Raw genomic sequence first — 20,936 nt, forward strand, 5'->3', positions numbered from 1 at the left:
GTGCTTAAGTCTGATCTCCTGAAATATGAGTTCTGGTGGTCTGGTCTTGGTTCATGCATTGGCATTTTTAAAAAGTGTCTTGGGTAATTATAATATGCAATCTGATTTGAGAAGCATTTCATAAACTGCTCATAATTAAATGCAAAAACCAAAACTGTGTCATTGTTTGCGTTTTATGAAGTCTTCAGATCTAAGCTCACTTTGAATTTTTGGCAATTTAATTGTAGAAATAAATAGCTACTATATGGACTTTTTATAATGGCAATAGATAATTAAGAGTTACGTGCACAAGCTCAGATGTGATAAATAAGAAATTTGGTAAACAGAAAAGAAACAAGATATCCTGAGTGAAAAATACTGAGAGCCCGAGGAAGAGATGGAAAGTAGATCAAGGATACATAGGGAAGAAACTAAAATGAAAAAGCGAAAAACAAAACAAAATAGTAGGTAGAGGGAAGGAGAAAGGATGCACAACTTAAAATGTTAGTCAGTTTTTATTGATTTTTATAACTTTCCACTAACCAATACCATATCTAGGCTTTTGGCCTATATTTAAACTAGATATCTAGTACACTCTTCTTAATTAATTTCCATTCCATGAAAAAAATTAAAGATGAATTATTATATTTCATGTCTATTCTTTACATTAATTTTTTCTGATTGATCATTTTTACATGATAGAAATTTACCTTTTAATGTCATTTCAAAGATAGAAACAAAGACAGAACAATTAAATACAAAAACAAAAGCAAAACCTTTATTCTTTTGGCTTGATTGTAATGTGGTTTACCGTTCTTTATGGTAATAGCATTTTCCTGCATGCATTTCACCAACACACTACAAGTCAATAGCTTTAGTATAAAGAATCTACTTTTAATGTTGCTTGTGAAAGAAACACAAAATGTTTTGCTATAACTGGTAATATAATTTCACTATCTGATTCTGTGGGGGGAAAAAGCTTGGATCTCATACCATACCCGATACAGTTATAACGCCATGTGGGTTAATGAGAATAAGATCTACCTGTATAAACAAACACTAGAAAAGACTGATGATTTACTCAATATAAAGACTATGTGGAAACATCTGCTCAAGCAATGCCAAGCATATCAGCTGATCTTTCCTTAAGCCTTTTGATGATAGGGCATTACTTTGAAAGCAAATAAGTGTTGGACTTAGTCTGATATTTTTCTCACATTGAATTGTGTGCAAAGTTTACAGTACTAATAAAAAAGCAGAAATCTACACTGCATTTTAGTCTTCGTTACTTATTTTGTGAAGTGCCTTAATTTAAAAGTGCTAGGAACAGAAACTAACAATAGTGACTGTGACATCAACCTGAAGATACTCTTAATTTCTCATTTTATGTACAAAAGGCTGAAAATAAAATAAAGTGAACTTTTTACAGTATTTATATTTTCTTAGAAAACTCTAACCATATATTTTCAACAGATTTAAGCGGCTTGCAACATGTTTGCACAGTTGGGCTTTTTAACCATAGAGTGTTCAATGGAGATTGGAAGAATAAAAAGCAAGAAGCTCTTCTTTGCTGCTGCCTATTGCTTCATGACATGAAGAATGAGGTCTTGGTAGAACAACTGGTTTCGCTTTACCACTGGCATATGGCTTCCCATATTAGACTTCTGAACAGTGGAAGGAGTAAGATACAGCAGCATAGGCAAGATAAACATGCAGCAGTGACAGCTTCAAACTATAATGGAACCAATTACATCATATTACCTGTTGAAAGCTGGCAAACTATACTTACTGTGGTACATATTTGATGCAAGAAATACTGTGCTTAAGTCATCATTTTTGTTTGCTCAAACATGCACCACTGGGTAAAATTACTATTTACAAAGCAGACTTTTATTTATTTTTTTAAATTGACATATACACTGTCAACCTTACCAAGAGCAGAAAATGGCTAAACAATACTGCAGGAAAAAGAAGAATCAACTTTATAAAGTGGTGGTGGGGATGCTTTTTGGTCAGTTCGGGTTCTTAGAAAGGACTTGATAGAATAGTTTTATTTTATGCCAAAGGGCACTTATCAAAAATGTTATAGTCATGCTGCCGGGATTCTGAATGACTATGTAATGGTGTGTGTATATACATCTACATGTATATACATGCACATATACATATATACATATATACATGTACATATAATGAATTATGTAAAAATAAAACAGTTCTTTAATGCTTGTGAATTCTATGGAACATTTACAGGCACATTAAAATTTTCCTGGATGAGACACCTTAAAAACATGATTAGCTATTTAAGCACCTCAAAAATCTAAAAACATCCTTAAACAAGAAGTAAACTCTTTCCTTTTGTGATGTGATTTTTTTTTCATGTGTGAATGAGAAGTGCAGCATGCCTTCATTTAAAATATATCATTATACAGTAGAGAAATGTAAAGATTCCCTACCTTTAATCCCTCGCCCCAAACATAAACCCATTTACAAAAATAGTCACATATAATAGTAAACAACCTGTGAATTAAAACAAAAGAAAAAAACAACAATAAATTCACAGCGTACATTTTGTAGAAATATGGCAGGTGCGGCAGTTAAACATAAACAGTGGTGACCATTATTGTTATCAAGTGTCACGTGTTGAATTTACATAAAAATTGAACCTCCCTCCCCCCTTTAAATTGGTGCCTATGGTCTGAGTAGCCATTACATCTCTGCTCTTCAGCAGTGTCAGCTGGTTGTGAAAACAGAAACCTCCTGTCAATGCTGATTTTCTGGTTTGCTGAGTCCCAGTTGGCTGACCAGAGATCCCTGTCTTGTTAGAGGCACTGACCTTAAGTATACATTTGTAAAAACAGTCAGTTTGGCATAGACCTCCTGTGGGAGTCTTGTTGACACTAATACATCACCATCACAGGCTGTAAACAATTGATCAGAAAAGAAATATTGTTTCTTTTTTACTTTTTACTTTCCCTGATATCTTTCCCTTTGTCTTCCTTTTCTGATTTGTCTTTTTCGAATTTTTCTTTTTCCGGTTTGGTCACACTATCATAGGAAGGTGGAGATGTGGTAGAAGGTGTCACATCGGTTTTCTCCGGAGTTGAATTCTCATTTAGTTTATCAATAAGGATATCTTCTTTGATATCTTCTTTGATAGGTGTTCCGTGACCTTCTTTGTCTTTCTTATATATAGCTGAAACCTTTTTAACTTTTTGCCTCAAGAGGTAGCATCTATAAGCCCTCTGGATAATGGTAGCAGACACCTCCTCTTGTTTGCGTTTCAAAGTGGTGGTGATGGGTTCATAGGAGACTTTGGATGGGTTCGATGCCATGAATCGCTCTTCCATCTGTACTCGAAGGGCATCCATCTCTCCACTCTCACCCAAAACACGCTTTGTAAAGGCAAATAAAATGTCGAGGCAGTGGATCCGGTCCCCACTGACCATGGGCAGGTCCATGGCAATGAGCTGAACTTTGTTTGGTTTTGCTACCAGAAGAGGAGGATCTAGGGCAGCTGCAAAATCTGAGAGCTTGGAGAACTCTATAAACTGGGTAGCATCGGGGTCAAACTTCTCCCAAACCTCGTAGAACATCTCAAAGTCATCCTCACTCAGGGGCTCTGCACTTTCTTCAGTAGCAACACTGAAGTTCTCCAGGATGACAGCGATGTACATGTTCACCACAACCAGAAAGGATATGATGATGTAACTGACGAAAAAGAAAATCCCCACCGATGGGTTCCCACAGTCTCCCTTAACTGAGCTTCCAGGGTGATCTTTTTCAGGGTCACAGTCTGGGGGTCCGCTATTAAGAATAGGTGCCAGCAACCCATCCCAGCCAGCAGAGGTGGTAATCTGGAACAGGCAGATCATACTGTTGCCAAAAGTTTCAAAGTTGAACATGTCATCAATTCCAACTTCCCTCTTGACATAGGCAAAGTTGGACATTCCAAAGATGGCGTAGATGAACATGACCAGGAAGAGCAGGAGGCCGATGTTAAACAACGCAGGGAGGGACATCATCAGAGCAAAGAGCAGCGTGCGGATCCCCTTTGCTCCTTTGATCAGACGTAGGATTCGGCCAATCCTGGCAAGACGGATCACTCGGAACAGGGTAGGGGACACAAAATATTTTTCTATCAGCTCAGCCAGAAACATACCTGTAGAAAACCAAGAGATAACAGCAAATATAGGGTTATATTTACCATCAGCAAATAAAAGTTTACATTGCTAAGATAAACGTTAACTAGCTTTATAAAATGTGAACGTGAGAATTAGGTATATATTAGTACAAACATTAACACACACATATATACACAATCTGCACTATTTGTTCAGCAAAATAAAACTGGTATGTTTGGTGTTACAACATGAACACCTTTCTACTAACTGAAGGTATTAATAGCCATTTTTCCTAGTTTAAGAAAACCATCTATCAAAAGAAATACCCAACCACTGAAGGTCTAAATATGCCACAAAGTGTAAGGCAGCCAAGCATAGAAATGGATTTATATTTCTAAAATACTAGTTCTAGTATTTGCATAAGAAATAATGGAAAAAGCATGTGATTTTGGATCAGGAATATGAGAGTCTTTACTCTTTTGAGATGGCTGTGATCCATTTTATTTGGAAGATGTAAAATGGTGTACAGGGGAGAATCCCAGCTTTGGAGACAGGAATGCTTGGGACTGAATCCTGGCCCTCAATTTTATGTATTACTAAATGGTTATAATCCCTCATGTTATTGTTTAGATGTTGTTGTTGTCGTTAAACTTAAAATTTACTGAATCTTCTCTTTGTGCTTGGCACAGTGCTAAGTGTATTCACTTATATACTCTCATTTAATCCTCACAACAACATTCACAGAAATATTTCTTAGAAAATGAGGGATTTGGGAGGTGAAGTAACCTGCCACTGGTCACAGAGCTGGTAAGTAGTAGAAACAGGGTGGCCCCAGGCCAGGTCTGAATGACCTTTGAGTCTTATCCTTTAATCATTATATTTCTACCACATAGCTCTTTTGTGAGGAGTAAATGAAATGGGACATTTTTTCAAAATTCTATTTTATCAGAGAAAGTGTATAAATAGTGCAATGCTATTTTTCTCTCTATGTGTATGTTCATATTCCTCCAATAGGCAGAATCTTGTCTTAAATCTTTTATTTTTACTTCTAACATCTCATTTAATGTCACATACATAAATAATTAATATGTATTGAAGATAATGAATCTGTTTTGAATTTTTGAACAAATGTCTACTTCTGAAGAATATTACAAACCACAGAAAACTATCTAAACTCAAAGATAAGAAGCTTATATGCATCTATCTATATATATAAACACATGTATATAAACACACATGTGTACTATACCAATTATCAAGGATATCTTATTTATGGACTACTTCCAGCGGTTTATATGTGTATGCATATATGAATTGTTTATTAAAAGTCATACTTGTCTATATAACAGCAGTATGACTATCTAAAATAAGACAAGATGATACATGAAAGCAGAAAAATAGAAATTCTGTTTTTACACATTATTTTTAAAAAATACATTTTATTGATTTTTTACAGAGAGGAAGGGAGAGGGATAGAAACTTAGAAACATCCATGAGAGAGAAACATCCATCAGCTGCCTCTTGCACACCCCCTACTGGGGATGTGCCCACAACCAAGGTACATGCCCTTGACCGGAATCGAACCTGGGACTCTTCAGTCCACAGGCCGACGCTCTAGCCACTGAGCCAAACTGGTCAGGGCTTTACACATTATTTTATATACAGTGTACACTTAGAGAAATCATAAGCTGTTATATTTTCATTTGAGATTTCTGTATGAATGAGAAAAATTCATAAAAAACACTTTCAAAGTTGTATTTTTATTAAATTTATTGAGGTGACATTGGTCAACGTGATCATATAGGTTTCAGGTATGGATTTCTCTGTTACAAGATCTGTATATTGCAATGTGCATCCACCCCTCAAAGTCAAATATTCTCCTGTCACCATATATTAGGATCCCTTTCTGCCCCCACCCCCCTTCCCTCTGGCAACCACCACACTGCTATTTGTGTTCATGAGTTTGTTTTATACCCCACATATGAGTGAAATCATATAATTCTTAGCTTTTTCTGATTGACTTATTTCACTTAGCATAATGTTCTCAAGGTCTATCCATGTTGTTGCAAATGGCAGTATTTCATCCTTTCTTATGGCTAAGTAGTATTCCACTGTGTATATGTTCCACATCTCCTTTATCTAGTCCTCTATTGCAGGATACTGGTTGTTTCCATGTCTTGGCCACTGTGAGTAATGCTGCAATGAACATAGGGGTGTATATATCTTTGTGAATACATGATTTTAAGTTTTTTTGGGTAATACCCAGGGGAGGGATTGCTGGGTCATATGGTAGCTCTATTCTTAATTTTTCGAGGAATACTCAGACTGCTTTCCATAGTGGTTGTACCAGCCTACATTCCCACCAGCAGTGAATGAGTTCCGAATGTTTTTTTCAGAACCTCTCCAACACTTGCTATTGCTTGTCTTATTGAGAATAGCCACTCTAACAGGTGTGAGGTAGTATCTCATTGTAGTTTTGATTTGCATCCCCCTGATTGCTAGTGAGGTTGAACATCTTTTCATATATCTATTGGCCGCGCATATGTCTTTTTGGGAGAAGTGTACTTTCAGGTCCGCTGCCCATATTTTGATTGGGTTGTTTGTTTAGTGTTGAGTTTTATGAATTCTTTATATATCTTGGAAATTAAACCTTTGTCGGAGCTACTATTTGCCAATATCATCTCCCATCTGGCTGGCTGCCTCTTTGTTGTTGTTTTTTTTGTCAGTTTTTTTTTTGCTATGAAGAAGCTTTTTATTTTGATATAGTTCCATTCACTTATTCTTGCCTTTACTTCCCTTATCTTTGGGGTCAAGTTCATAAAATGTTCTCTACGACCAATGTCCATAAGTTTGGTGCCTATATTTTCCTCTTATTGTATGTAACTTATTTTGGGGAGTCTTACATTTAGGTCTTTGATCCATTTTGCATTAATTTTTCTACATGGGGATAAATTGTAATCCAGTTTCATTCATTTGCATGTGGCTTTCCAGCGTTCCTACCATCATTTGTTGAAGAGACTATCTTCACTCCAGTGTGTTTCTGGCTCCTTCATTGAAAATTAACTGTCCATATACATGATTCTATAGCTTGGCTCTCTATTATGTTCCATTGATATGTGTGTCTGTTTTTCTGCCAACACCAGGCTGTTTTGATTATTGTAGCTCTGTAGTATAATGTAAAATCAAGTACATGATACTTCCAGCTTTGTTCTTTTTTCTCTGGATTGCTTTGGCTATTGAGGTTCTTTTGTGGTTCCATACAAATTTGATGATTTCTCTTATTTCTTTAAAAAATTACATTGGGATTTTGATGGGGATTGCATTAAATATGTATATTGCTTTTGGTAATATGGCAATTTTCACTATGTTGAGTCTTCCAATCCATGAACAAGGGATATTTTCCATTTGTGTCTTTTTCAATCTATTTAATAATACGTACTTTGTAATTTTCAGTATATAGGTCTTTCACATTCTTTTTAAGTTTATTCCTAGGTATTTTATTCTTTGGTTGCAATTGCAAAAGGAATTTCTTTTTTCATTTATTTTTCTGAACTTTTGTTAGTACACAGGAAGGCAATGGATTTTTGCACATTGATTTTGTATTCTGTAACTTGACTATATTTGTTCATTGTTTCTAACAGTTTATTTTTATAAATTTAATTGAAACCACACACAAACATTCCTAAGCCAGGACACATAGCTTAAATAAAGAGGAAACAGAGGAAAGAAGTATGAAATACCACCAAACGAAAACAACGGAAAGAAACATAAGGGAAAAGAAACAATGAAGACATAGAGCTACCAGAAAACAAAAGATAAATGACTATAGGAAATCCTCATACATCAATAATTACCCTTAATGTAAACGGTCTGAATTCACTAGTAAAGAGGCACAGAGTAGCAGAGTGGATAAAAACAAAAACAAAAACAACCCCAACCATATGCTGTCTACAAGGGACACATCTAAGCTGCAAAAACAAAGGTAGATTAAAAGTAAAAGGGTGGAAAATGATTCTTCAAGCAAACAGCATCCACAGAAAAGCAGGTATAACCATACTTATATCTGAAAAAATAGATTTAAAAGTAACAAAGATAACAAGAGACAAAGATATACATTTTATAAAGACAAAGGGGACACTACATCAAGAAAACCTAACACTTCTTAATATATATGCACCCAACCAGGGAGTACCGAAATATATAATGAAACTACTCAAAGAACTAAAGGGAGAAACAGATCAACACACAATCAGAGTTGGGGACCTTACTACTCCATTGACAGCTCTAGACAGATCAACCAAACAGAAAATCAATAAATATCAGAACATCAGATTATACATTCTTCAGTGCACATGGAACATTCTCAAGGATAGACCATATGTTGAGTCACAAAACTGGCATCAACAAATTAAAGAATATTGAAATTATACCAAGCATATTCTCACACCACAATGACTTGAAATTAGAAATCAACTGCAAAAAAGAAAGTAAAGAAGTCCACAAATGTGTGGAGATTAAAGAACATACTACTAAAAAAATGACTGGGTCCAAGAGGAAATAAAAGATGAGATGAAAAGATAGATAGAGATAAATGAGAATGACAATACAACATATCAAAATGTCTGGGATGCAGAGAAAGCAGTAATAAGAGGGAAGTTGATATCATTACAGGCCTATCTCAAGAAACAAGAGAAATCCCAAGTAAACAACTAACATCATATCTTGAAGAATTAGAAAAAAAACACACAAAAACAACCCAAAACCAGAAGAAAGGAAATAATAAAAATTAGAGCAGCATTGAATGAAATAGAGAACAAAAAGACTATATAAAAAATGAATAGTCCTATCTGGTTTGGCTCAGTGAATAGTGCATTGGCCTGTGGACTGAAGGGTCCCGGGTTCAATTCTGGTCAATGGCTTATACTTGGTGGTATGTGGGAGGCAACCAATTGATGTGTCTCTCTCACATTGGTGTTTCTGTCTCTTCCTCTCTCTTCCACTCTCTCTAAAAATCAATGGAAAAAATATACACTGGTGAGGATTTAAAAAAAATTAATAAAACAGAGCTGGCTCTTTAAAAAGATTAAGAAAATTGAGAAACCTCTGTCTAGACTCACTAAGGGAAAAAGGGAAAAGACCCATATAAACAAAATCAGAAATGAGAGAAGTCACCACAACATCACAGATATACAAAGAATCATACTAGAATATTTTGAAAGACTACATGCCACCAAAATCAATAATCTAGAAGAAATGGAGAAGTTACTAGAAATATGTAACTTTCCTAGAATAAATAATGAAGACTTGGAAAATTTAAATAGACTAATCAGCAATGAGGAAATTGAAACAACCATCAAAAACCTCCCAAATAATAAAAGTCCAGGATGAGATTGCTTCACCAGTGAATTCTATCAAAGGTTCAAAGAAGATTTAAAACCTATTCTTCTCAAACTCTTCCAAAAAATAGAAGAGGCAATACTTCCTAACATATTTTAGGAGGCCAATAAACCTTGATACCAAAATCTGGTAAAGATACCACAAAAAAAGAAAAATGCAGATCAATATCTCTGATGAAAACAGATGCAAAAATACTTTTAAAAAATTAGCAAATCAAATACTATAGTACATCAAAAAAATAATACATCACAATCAAGTGAGGTTCATTCTAGGGGCACAAGGAGGATGGTTCAACAGATGCAAATCAACCAATGTAATATACCACATTAACAACAACAACAACAAAGGATAGAAGTCATATGATCTTATCAATAGACACAGAAAAAGCATTTGGTAAGATATAACATCATTTATGATTAAAACACTCAATAAAATAGAAGAAGACAGAAAGTATCCCAACATAATAAAGGCCATATATGACAATCCTTCAGCTAATATCAAAGTTTTAGAACACACCTTTTCACTGTTAACTTTCTTGATTGAGTAAAAGTACCTCTTCTTACCTACAATGGATAGAATGACCACCACAAAATCGAAAATATTCCATCCAATGGTGAAATAGTAATAACGAAGAGAGATTAATTTCAGCACACATTCTCCAGTGAACAGGACAATAAACACCAGATTAATCCAGTACAGAATGTTTGTCATTTCTTGACTCTGGTCATCAGTTTCCACCATCATGGTGACCATGTTCAGGCAGATGAGGATCATGATGCTGATATCAAAGACTTGTTTGGTGACAAAATCAAAGACCATTCCTTGGAATTTGTTCTGGAACAAAGAATATGTAAAAGTTCATTTAGGAACTGGGGGGAAAATCAAGTTCAACTTATTTGATTTTAGCACAGCAATATGAAAATGCAGCTTTTTATAAAAACACACATGTTTGTTTTATATTAGGAATAATTTGATATGTAAGATGTTAAAATAAGAAAAACTGGGTGAAGATTTTATGAGGTAACTCTTCTGTAATAAAATTATCTTTAAAAATTATAGTTCACAATTCAGATATTCCACTTTTGCCCAATTTAGTTTGGGCCTTATTTCCAAGAACTTATGGGCCTTATGTCTTGTTTATGAAATTAGGGCCTCATCTTGTAAACCAATTCTGCAAATTGGACCATGTTTTGTTCTTTTTTGCCTGTATCTGATTTTTGTCTGTGTCAAGCACTCTAAGGCATTGGCCATGACAAAATTCTGCTAAGCTGTCTTCTACCTTCTCAAAGACTGGTGTTCTGCTACCTATACTAGTACACTTCATAGTTTCCCGGTTCGATACATTCACAGGTCTGGATTCTCTCTACTGGTGTTCTGACCTCACCATGTGGTTGTTACATTTTATTCTTTTCTCTGAATACATATCTGGCCTGCTGGATTGGACTTAATAAATGCATTGAATTCCCATTCTAAGGTCTTCCTTCTTCTTGGTTGCTGCAGTTGCCCTTCCCAGGTCTGGTTATGTTCCCTCTATTTCTACCTTTCTGATATTTCCTATCACTGTTCTGTCATATCATTTTATCTTGTTTATCTGTCTCCTCTATCTAAAACGGACGTCTCTGGTGAATTCTAACTCAGTTTTAAGTTTTAAGCACTCTGATCTCAGAAAACTTTGTGCTCACATTTGTCATAATATTGATGGCATTATATTGTCAATGATTTGCTCTTAGTTAACTTAAATTTTCTCTTCCACTTGTTTGGAGCCTCTGTCAGGACAGAACCATGTCATTTTTCTCTCAGATACAGCATCTGGAGTTGTAGTGGTTTCAGATGTGCTTAAAAGCAGAAACTTGGTCTTTATTTTCATATTATCATGATGAATAAAAAGCATCTTAGAGGCCCTGCCCATATAGTTTCCTAATGGGTCACCTCTATATAAAACTTCAATCCTTAGTCACTGATTGATGTCTCCAATTTAAATTCCAGGGTGTAGAATATGCTGGAGGAAGGTATACTAGTATAACCCTGGGGGCCTTGTTCACCAGAGATTTATGTTCTATCACTTCATTTTAGCCCTTGATAATGATAAAACATCCTTTGTTCCTCAGTTGCTCCCAGGATAGTTCTCACTTTCTCAGAAATTTCCCTGCTCTCTGCACTCCAGCCTCACTGGCCTTCCTACCTCAGGGCCTTCACATATGCATTCTCCTTTTCCTGGAGGACTTTTCTCTTTCCACTTTGCCTATTGATACCTTCTAATTTTTCTTCAATCCTCAGCTCATGCATCACTTCAGTGAAGCTTTCCCTAACTTTCCTATTAATGAGCTCCCTCCCCCTTATCAGCTCTCACAGCCAAGTGGTGTATGTATTCTTTCTTGGATATTTCTACTAGTGTGACTTTTTTATTACAACTTGCTGCACTAAATTGACTCTGTGTTGTTCAATACTAAATTTCAAATGCTAGCCGAAACTGGTTTGGCTCAGTGGATGGAGCGTCGGCCTGCGGACTGGAGGGTCCCAGGTTCGATTCCGGTCAGGGGCATGTACCTTGGTTGCGGGCACATCCCCAGTGGGGGATGTGCAGGAGGCAGCTGATCGATGTTTCTCTCTCATCGATGTTTCTGGCTCTCTATCTCTCTCCCTTCCTCTCTGTGGAAAATCAATAAAATATATTTAAAAAAAAAAAATAAATAAATTTCAAATGCTTGAGATAGCATATTCTTTTTTTATAAAATATTTTAACTTGATTTTTAGAGAGAGAGTAAGGAAGAGGGAAAGAGAGATAAACATTGATGTGAGAGACAAGCCCCTTACCAGGGGTTCAGCCACAACCTGGGCACGTGCCCTGACTGGAAATTGAACTGGCATCCATTCAGTGCACAGGACAATGCTCAACTAACTGAGCCACACCGGCCAGGGCACACAGTACAATCTTAAAGAATGACTGAAGAAGATGGATTATACTACATCATTTCCTAATTTGCCAAATTGTCACCAATAATATTATAGCTAAATGCCCTGATTTCTTCCCATGTATCCCTACACCTATCCATGTAAATCTATGTCATTTGATGTAATTAAACAGGCTCTCTTTTTTTTGAAATTTTCTCAATCATACCTTTCTCTACATACTGACTTACTAATCAATCTCTTCCTTCTTTGATTTACCTCTTCCTCTAATAGGGAAGTGCCCAAGGCTTCATGCTCAGCATTTTTCTTTTTTTTTTGTCTATTCTAATTATCTTTCAAAAATGAATCTATGCTTCAGAGCATAACTAAATTCTGTCTGGCAAGTCTAGAATCCTTACCTCAGTCTGACCTTCCATAGGAACTACATCTGTATTGCCAAATGCATTTATAATACATTTTCTTTCATTGGTTATTGGAGCCAATCATTTCATAAAACATCAACTGTTCTAAGTTTTTCATTGTCTACATATTTTCCTTCTTTTCCTAGACTTTATAGCTGCCTCAGCCCATTGAGTTTTCTTATTAGCTCATATATCTCTCATGTTTCAGTCCTATTTGGCATGACCCCATATTATGGACTCATCTGTTATTTTGTCCCTAACATCTTCTTAAACCAGTCTCTAAAATCTTCTTTTTTTTCACATTAGCATGCTGTTTGTTTTTTTTTAACTATATTGTATTTGTATTGCTTAATTAAGATAAATTTCTTCAGACTGATAATGGTTACCTTCATTCATTTAACCCAGAAAACACTGTATTTACTACCCACTAAATAAAATGTCACTATTATCAATGGAAATGTTTATTTTCATGGCTTGGACTATACATTTTCTCATACAGGCAATGTAGTCTGCTTTTCTTCCCATCCATTCAAACTGTATTATTTCTCAAAAACTAGGCTCACACTGTACATTCCTTATGTTTTATTCAATAACACTATTTTTTCTGATTTTTTGGCCAACTTACAAACTGAACACGGGCATAGCTAGTTTTATATTGTCATTAATTGATTCATAGAATATAGATTCCTGGAGAACACTGGATTGCCTTGCACTATGTACGCCTTGGGGGAGGAGTTCTGAAAAAATAAAGGAACTTTCCTGACAACAATTTCCAACAACAAACAGAACCAGCAGCAAATGGCAAATATATAATTGGAATAGCCACAACTGGTCATAAAAAGAATCATGTTATCTGATGTAGGGGCAAGATGCTAGGAGAAAATATGAAGTTAAAAAACAACCACACTGTTACTTGTTTCATTAATGATTTCATCCAGTCTACAGAGTTGGATAGAAAATGGGGCATATCTGAGATGTACCAATTATCCCAATCTGCTTCCACTACACACTGAGCATATACAATATTTCAATATGGATATATTTTCCTCTCTACATTATTAGAAGCTCCTCAATGATGTAACTGGCATTTTTATTTATATATATTTTACATGTCTGTATATAAAATATATTTATACATATTGCATATATAAAATCCATGCACTTAGGCTATTTGGTCTAGCTAGTCACATTGCTAAGGTAAAACGTTTTTTTGAAAATTAAAAAAATACCAGTATCTAACAATTTGAACTGTGAAAGTGAGAGATAACATAGCTTTTACTGATGATGAAAGTGTTATTCTTACAGCAGGTCGAGGTATGGGTTTTTGTGGTTTCTTTGAACCCAGTTTTTTCATTGCATTATAGTATTTCTTCTGTTCTTCTGTCATAAAAATGTCTTGACCTCCAAAGTAAAGAAATGAAAAAAAAACTTGTTTAAAATCATGTTCTTGGCTAGCTATATAATCCACCTTAGTAGCTGTGTGAAAATTGGCTCCACGTTCTATGTTAATGTTGCTCATTAATATCTCTATTTATAAAGATGCATATAGTCAATATATAAGTTATGCCATATTGGTCAGTCAGATTTCTATACTGGAAATACATGTGTTATAAGCCATCTTATAGTTAAATAAGTCTCTCAAAATAGTTTATGGATTTTACATTTTTTCTTTTTTGTGGCTGCATTTTGGAGCCAAAAAGAAACAATATGACACGTTCAGTTCACATTTAGAACAAAGATAAAGTTTTAGTATACTTATCTTCTTTTTCTGTTGGTTGAAGTTATCTATGATGACACCAATAAAAAGATTCAGAGTAAAGAATGAACCAAAAATAATAAAGATGACAAAATAAAGATACATGTACAGATTGTCTTCATACTTTGGTTGTAATTCTACCTACAAAATATAAAGAATGACCAGTATTAGACCTAATACTTGTTTCATAAAAAGAATATCATGTGAATTTTCAATTCTCAAAGCATGTCTCAATAACTGGGAATAAAATTAATTCCACCCAATAACTACTTAGATTATGAATGCATTTTATAAGCAAATACCCCAATAGGGCATGCAAAGTCAGGATTTCCTCCTCCAAAAGAAGAAATGTTATGCTAAAACCTTTAAAATATACTGACTCAGTTCCTCATCTGTAAAATGGAAATAATAAAGCCTAAACCTCATATGGTAGTTGGAAGGTTAAATATAGTAGTAATATATGAAGAGTACTTAAAACAGTGCTTGGTGAATCTATAATAATAAAAGGGTAATATGCTAATTAGACCAGATGTCTTCCGGATGTCATTCCAGATGTCCTTCCTGATAAAGCCGGGGCCAGAGGGAAGCCAGCCCAGGTCCTGGGTGCCAGAGGGAAGCCAGTGCAGGCAGTCGGGGGAAGGAAAGCCTACTCTTGCATAAATTTTCATGTATTGGGCCTCTAGTAGTAATATAATAGCTAAAAATAAAGGTTTTATTTCTATTACACATTTCTTATGTATGTGTGGATATAGGTATATCAGAAGGATCTTATTCTGAATATGAATCTATTGATTCATCTTATTAAGTAGGCCTTAGGCACAGATTCTACATGATGAATTCTCTTGTCCAGCACACTTTCGATCAAAAAAAGGTGTGATAGTTTGTGCTTTTGGTTGTAATCTATAGTTCAGGTCTCACAAAATATTGTTCTAAGTTAACCAGTCACAGGAGATAATGGATGCAGGTAATTGCCTAACGTGTCATAAAATCACTTTAGAGGGTAATAGCCAACATTATTTTTTTTTTCCCTAATGAAATAGAATAAAATAAGAAATATCACAAATATTATAAAAACACATATATTTTGATAATACTTTTATTTCATTTGTGTGAGTTAGTAGAAAGTAATATAAAATGGCATTTTAAAATGTTTTTCATCCTATATGATAAAAGGCTAATATGCAAATCAACCAAATGGCAGAATGACCAGTTGCTATGATGCCCACTGACCACCAGGGGGCAGACACTCAATGCAGGAGCTGCCCTCTGGTGGTCAGTGCACTCCCACAGGGGAAGCGCTGCTCAGTCAGAAGCTGGGCTCACAGCTGGGGAGGGCTCCCAGACTGGGAGAGGGTGCAGGCCAGGCTGAGGGATGCTCCCCCCCCAACCCCCCCCCCCCCCCCCCCCCCCCCGTACAGTACACAAATTTCATGCACTGGGCCTCTAGTTATATAATAAATACATAAGCGTACATAGCATATAAGTATAAGATGTAATAAATGGTTATAAAGCGAATTTCACAACTCAGAACATTGTCAGGACCTCAGAAACCCTTGGTTTATCCTTCCCAAACATAAATTCGACCATTTCTGCTAGAGGTAATCATTATCTTGACTTCTATGGTAATTATTTTCTTGCTTTTTCTTTAGAGTTAACACCTAAGAACCTATTCATAAACAATAAGATTAATTTTGTCTACATTTTGCATGGCAGACACATTTGTTATAGCTCTGTTATATTTTGAAGATTCATCCACATTGTTGTGCATATTATATTCATATATAATTTTTATCACCAAATAATATTCAATTATTTGTCCATTTCTACTACTTTGAGTTGTTTACAGTTTTTGGTAATGCAAAAAAGTTATGTTTATTCTTGTACACAGATCTCCAATGTATGTACACTAGTTTCTGTAGGATATAGCTAAAAATGGAATTTCAGGATTAAAGAATATCTTAACTTTATTGAATAATGTGATGATTCCTAAGGTTTTAAAGGAATATTTGTCCTCTTTTTCCCCCAATTAGCAAAGTGTAAGAGTTATTATTGCTGTTTAACCTTGGCAGCACTTAGTACTATCAAACTTTTTAATATGCCAATCAGGTAGGTGTGCAGGTGATATCTCATTTTGGATTAAATTTACATTTCTTTGTGGATTAATGAGAGTAAGAGCGAGCAACTTTTCATATTTTTAAGGGACAATTAGATTCCATCTTTCGTAAAGTGCTTGAATGTCAAGGAGTTATGTAGCAGACAATGTATGCTAAATGATTAAGATAGAAACTGAAAGTAAGTTGCATGTCACGTAGGTTATTGATAAAAAAGATAGAGAGAACTTTAAATGAAGTAATCAAATAAGTAGAAAACTACTGTAGAAAGCAGTTATAAGCCCATTGTGGTCAAAAGTTCAAAAATATGTTCTACCACTTAGTGTGTTAATCCTCTTTGATTCCATGATAAAATAGAGTTGGATGTCAAGCTACATAATAAGGTTATTATTTAGGATTAAATGATAAAATGTCAGAAAGTCCTTGGCATAGCACTTACAGAGGTACAATGCAGGGATCTTAGCTCTTGTGCTCTCTTTATTAGTAAGGTGGAATGAATGAATAAATAAATAAATAAATAAATAAATACACACCCAAAAAATAAACAAACAAAAAACCCCTCAGGAATTCTTTTGAGTTAAGCCTGGTGGCTGGTGCTAGGTAAATAACATTTTAAGCTTAATTATCATGTTCTGGTGATATACCAGAGATCAGTCTTTTTCATTTTAATGTGATTTCCTCCCTCGCTGTTTATGAAATCAACAAATGAATGAAATTAATGAAAATTGTACAAAAGATTTCAAAAGTGTTGAAGTGTATAAGGTGAACTGTGAATGCCCTGTTCTTCTACCACAAATATCTCACTTCCCAGGGAGGAGCACTATTAAGTTTTTTGTTTGTTTTGTAATGTTTGTTTTTTCCCACCATTAACCAGATCCCTGTATTACAAGAAAGATAAAGCTGAAGGAAACCTAGATAGATGAGGAAAGTGCCCACAAGGGCTCCTCATACACAAATGACCGTAACCATCAGAGCCAAAACTAAAATGTCTCATCTCCAACTCACTCAACAAATTTTTAAGTGCCAGGTGTCATGCTAGACACAAGAAAATACGTTAAAAGATTCACAGTGAGCCGAAACCGGTTTGGCTCAGTGGATAGAGCGTCGGCCTGCGGACTGAAGGGTCCCGGGTTCGATTCTGGTCAAGGGCATGTACCTGGGTTGTGGGCACATCCCCAGTGGGAGATGTGCAGGAGGCAGCTGATCGATGTTTCTCTCTCATCGATGTTTCTAACTCTCTATCTCTCTCCCTTCCTCTCTCTGTAAAAAATCAATAAAATATATTTTAAAAAAAAGATTCACAGTGAGAAAAAGATCAGGCGAATATTTTATCTTTGTAATATAGATGTGTTCTATAAAGTGATCCACGGTTTTATTTTATTGACAATATCACTAAAATACAACACTGTGAAAATACTCGCTGGATCAAATTAAGCAATTTTCCCTCTAAGAAGACTTACATTTCGTGAATCAACAGCTGCATACATGATATCCATCCATCCCTTAAATGTGGCCTGTAAAAAAATCACATCATTTAATTTTCCCCCCAAATTACAATTTTATAAAATAAATTAAATATCAGATTGATTGACCAAGATTAATTTAAACCAGGTATGTATAATAATTTGGAATTAATATCTAAACTCTTTGGGCATAGTTTTATAATATATGCTTTGGAAATACTTCTACTTTAATATTCTTCTATTATATCTATATCTATATTTATGTCTATATCTATCTATCTATATCTTTAATATCTTTAATTAAATTCTGATAGATAATAACAACATGCTATTATAAAAACAATTATTAACAACTTTTGTATCTGATGTGCCTAACATGAAATTTGATTAAATAATTTCATGTATGTAGTACTAGCATCAAACAAGTTGAAAAGGATGGTGCATTGTTTGATCTTAATGCTTTTTTCCCTATGTTTTCTGTTCTAAAAGGTATTATCAATAATATGAATCATGATGGTTTGTTCCTGAAAATTTCCTCCATATTATTGAATATACTATTTTGAGGCACTATTCTATAAGAAGGAGTTTCTTAATCTGAAACAAACATTATATTCAATTGCAATTTAGTCTTTTAAGTATTTGCTTTTTTGTGTGGACACAGTAATCCTGAAAACAAGTCTTGTACATTGTTTTCAGTTCCTTAGTGTCACAGGGTCTTCCCTCTACTGTTCATACAGTGTTGGGAATTGTGTGGGTGGGTCATCTCATGGAGTATGTGGGCATAACTTAGAGTGGTCATTTGAGAAGTTGCACTAATTGTTATGAATTGATATGAATTTTTGTGAATTGATAGTGACATAATAGACTTGATAGGAAGGTTTTCATTTGCAAGAGAGTAATTCTCCTCTCTGAAAGTGTTCAAGCATCAGGCAAGAACATGCGAATGAGGTAGCAGTCTGTATGAAGGATGTAAAGGTGGGGAGTTTTGGTTAGGGCGGGGTGAAGTGTGGGTGGGTGAGGACTTTTATCTATATTCTCAGGTTCCTGAGAAAGAGCACAGAAACCTACCACTCCAACCCCACCCTGGGGCCTGTGCCTCTACTTTCTCAGAGTAAGATGGGGAAAACAATAGGAACCCACAAAGAAATCTCAATAACAAAGAACTATTACTGGGGTCTAATGCATAGCCTGGGAGATGATAAACTTTGCAGAGCTGTCCACTTTCAACATAGTGAAGATAGATAGTTCAGTAATTTTCAGTATTTCTTCAGGTCTATACAGATGGACCTGGCGAAGTATGTATTTATGAATACAGAAAAAAAATTACATTCACTTCAATAATACATCACAGAGAGTAACAAAATGGTTACTTACGACTTGAAGCAGAGAAAGATATCCAAGTCCTACATTATCAAAGTTTACTTTCACATTTTTCCACCGAGCAGTTTGATTGCTCTCTATGAGGGCTTTACATTCGCTGTAGTTGTTGACCACACTTACATCAAAGATTTCTCCAGTGGTGTAGTTAATACAATGATAAAACTTGCCAGCAAAGAGATTCACTCCCATGATACTGAATATTAGCCAAAAGATCAGACAAACCAGAAGTACATTCATTATGGATGGAATGGCTCCTAAAAGAGCATTGACAACAACCTGACATGAGAAGAAAAAATAGGTGAAAAGTCAACAACAAATATTTACTTATGGTTAACTATTTTTAAATACTATAAAAAGAACAACAGTCAAATGAGAGAAAATATATATGTTCTTAAAGTTACAGATTAGGCAGAAACTAGTCTCTAGTGGCTCCAACTACAATGTTTAATTATACTTCAGAATAGTATAAAATATATTTTATGTTGTAGAATGTTTTGTCAAGTGGTAAGGCAATATTCATATCAAATTGTCACCAAAGGATGGGACTAATCACAAATGCAAAAAAAATAATTAAGAATACAAATAATAACATGACTACAGAAGTAATGTAATCATGTGAATGTCACAATTTTTGAAAATCATGACAACCATAGCATTTACTATCCAAAATCTGAAAGTAAAAGAGAACACTTGAGGGTCAGTTTCCAGGGTGAAAGAGAATACTAATGATAACTATTCTGAGAAAGCAAGTGTAAGGCGGGACTGTCCCAAGCAATGTACCAGTAGTACAGGGTCACTCTACATAGGAAAACTGGAGCAAAGAGAGCGAAGCATGGAGATTGAACATGTTAGGAGGAGAAAGAGTTTGGAAGTCAGGCTATCTGTATTCTACTTTGTGTCACACAATTAGCTATGCACCTTTGAACAAGTTATGTAACTTTTCTGGCCCTAGGGATCCTCCTTTGTGGAATCCCTTTCAAAAATAAATGAAAGCAAGTTTTAAAGACCTTATTAAAGTTTGAAGTTACTACCAGAATTTCAACTCTCATAATTCAGAGGTACTTTGTCTTGACACTTATTTATTTTTTTATTTCAGAGAGGGAGAGATAGAAACATCAATGATAGAGACTCATGGATCAGCTGCCTCCTGAAAGACCCCCCACTGGGGTTGGAGCCCACAACCTGGGCATGTGCCCTGACCAGGAATTGAATCGTGACCTCCTCGTTCATAGGTCAATGCTCAACCACTGAACCACGCCGGCTGGGCGACACTTAATTTTTAAGCTCACCATAGAAAATGCTCTACTATGCAAATGTGAGAAGATATTGTTTAATACAATTATATATTTTTTAAAAAGCTGGGTAGCAAAAAACAACACATGTGTTTTCCAATACATTTAAATCTATGGAAGTAT

General features: G+C 35.1%; 1 protein-coding gene across 2 annotated transcripts in view; it reads right to left on the reverse strand.

The window, feature by feature from the left end:
• Positions 1-735: 735 nt before the first annotated feature.
• Positions 736-20,936, reverse strand: part of SCN2A (sodium voltage-gated channel alpha subunit 2) — a 96,120-nt gene continuing 75,919 nt past the window's right edge. For both annotated transcript variants that reach the window (XM_070422838.1, XM_070422839.1), the window contains exons 22-27: positions 19,516-19,797; positions 18,139-18,192; positions 14,571-14,708; positions 14,115-14,219; positions 10,064-10,334; positions 736-4,141 (exon numbers count right to left, since the gene is read on the reverse strand). In XM_070422838.1, the coding sequence (XP_070278939.1) occupies positions 2,940-4,141; positions 10,064-10,334; positions 14,115-14,219; positions 14,571-14,708; positions 18,139-18,192; positions 19,516-19,797 (2,052 nt within the window). In that variant the 3' untranslated portion in view covers positions 736-2,939. The remainder of the gene's footprint in view (positions 4,142-10,063; positions 10,335-14,114; positions 14,220-14,570; positions 14,709-18,138; positions 18,193-19,515; positions 19,798-20,936) is intronic.

The sequence above is a fragment of the Myotis yumanensis genome, unplaced genomic scaffold (assembly GCF_028538775.1).
Source record: "Myotis yumanensis isolate MYYU_CA2020_CCGP unplaced genomic scaffold, mMyoYum1.0.hap1 SCAF_8, whole genome shotgun sequence".
Taxonomy (NCBI): Eukaryota; Metazoa; Chordata; class Mammalia; order Chiroptera; family Vespertilionidae; genus Myotis; species Myotis yumanensis.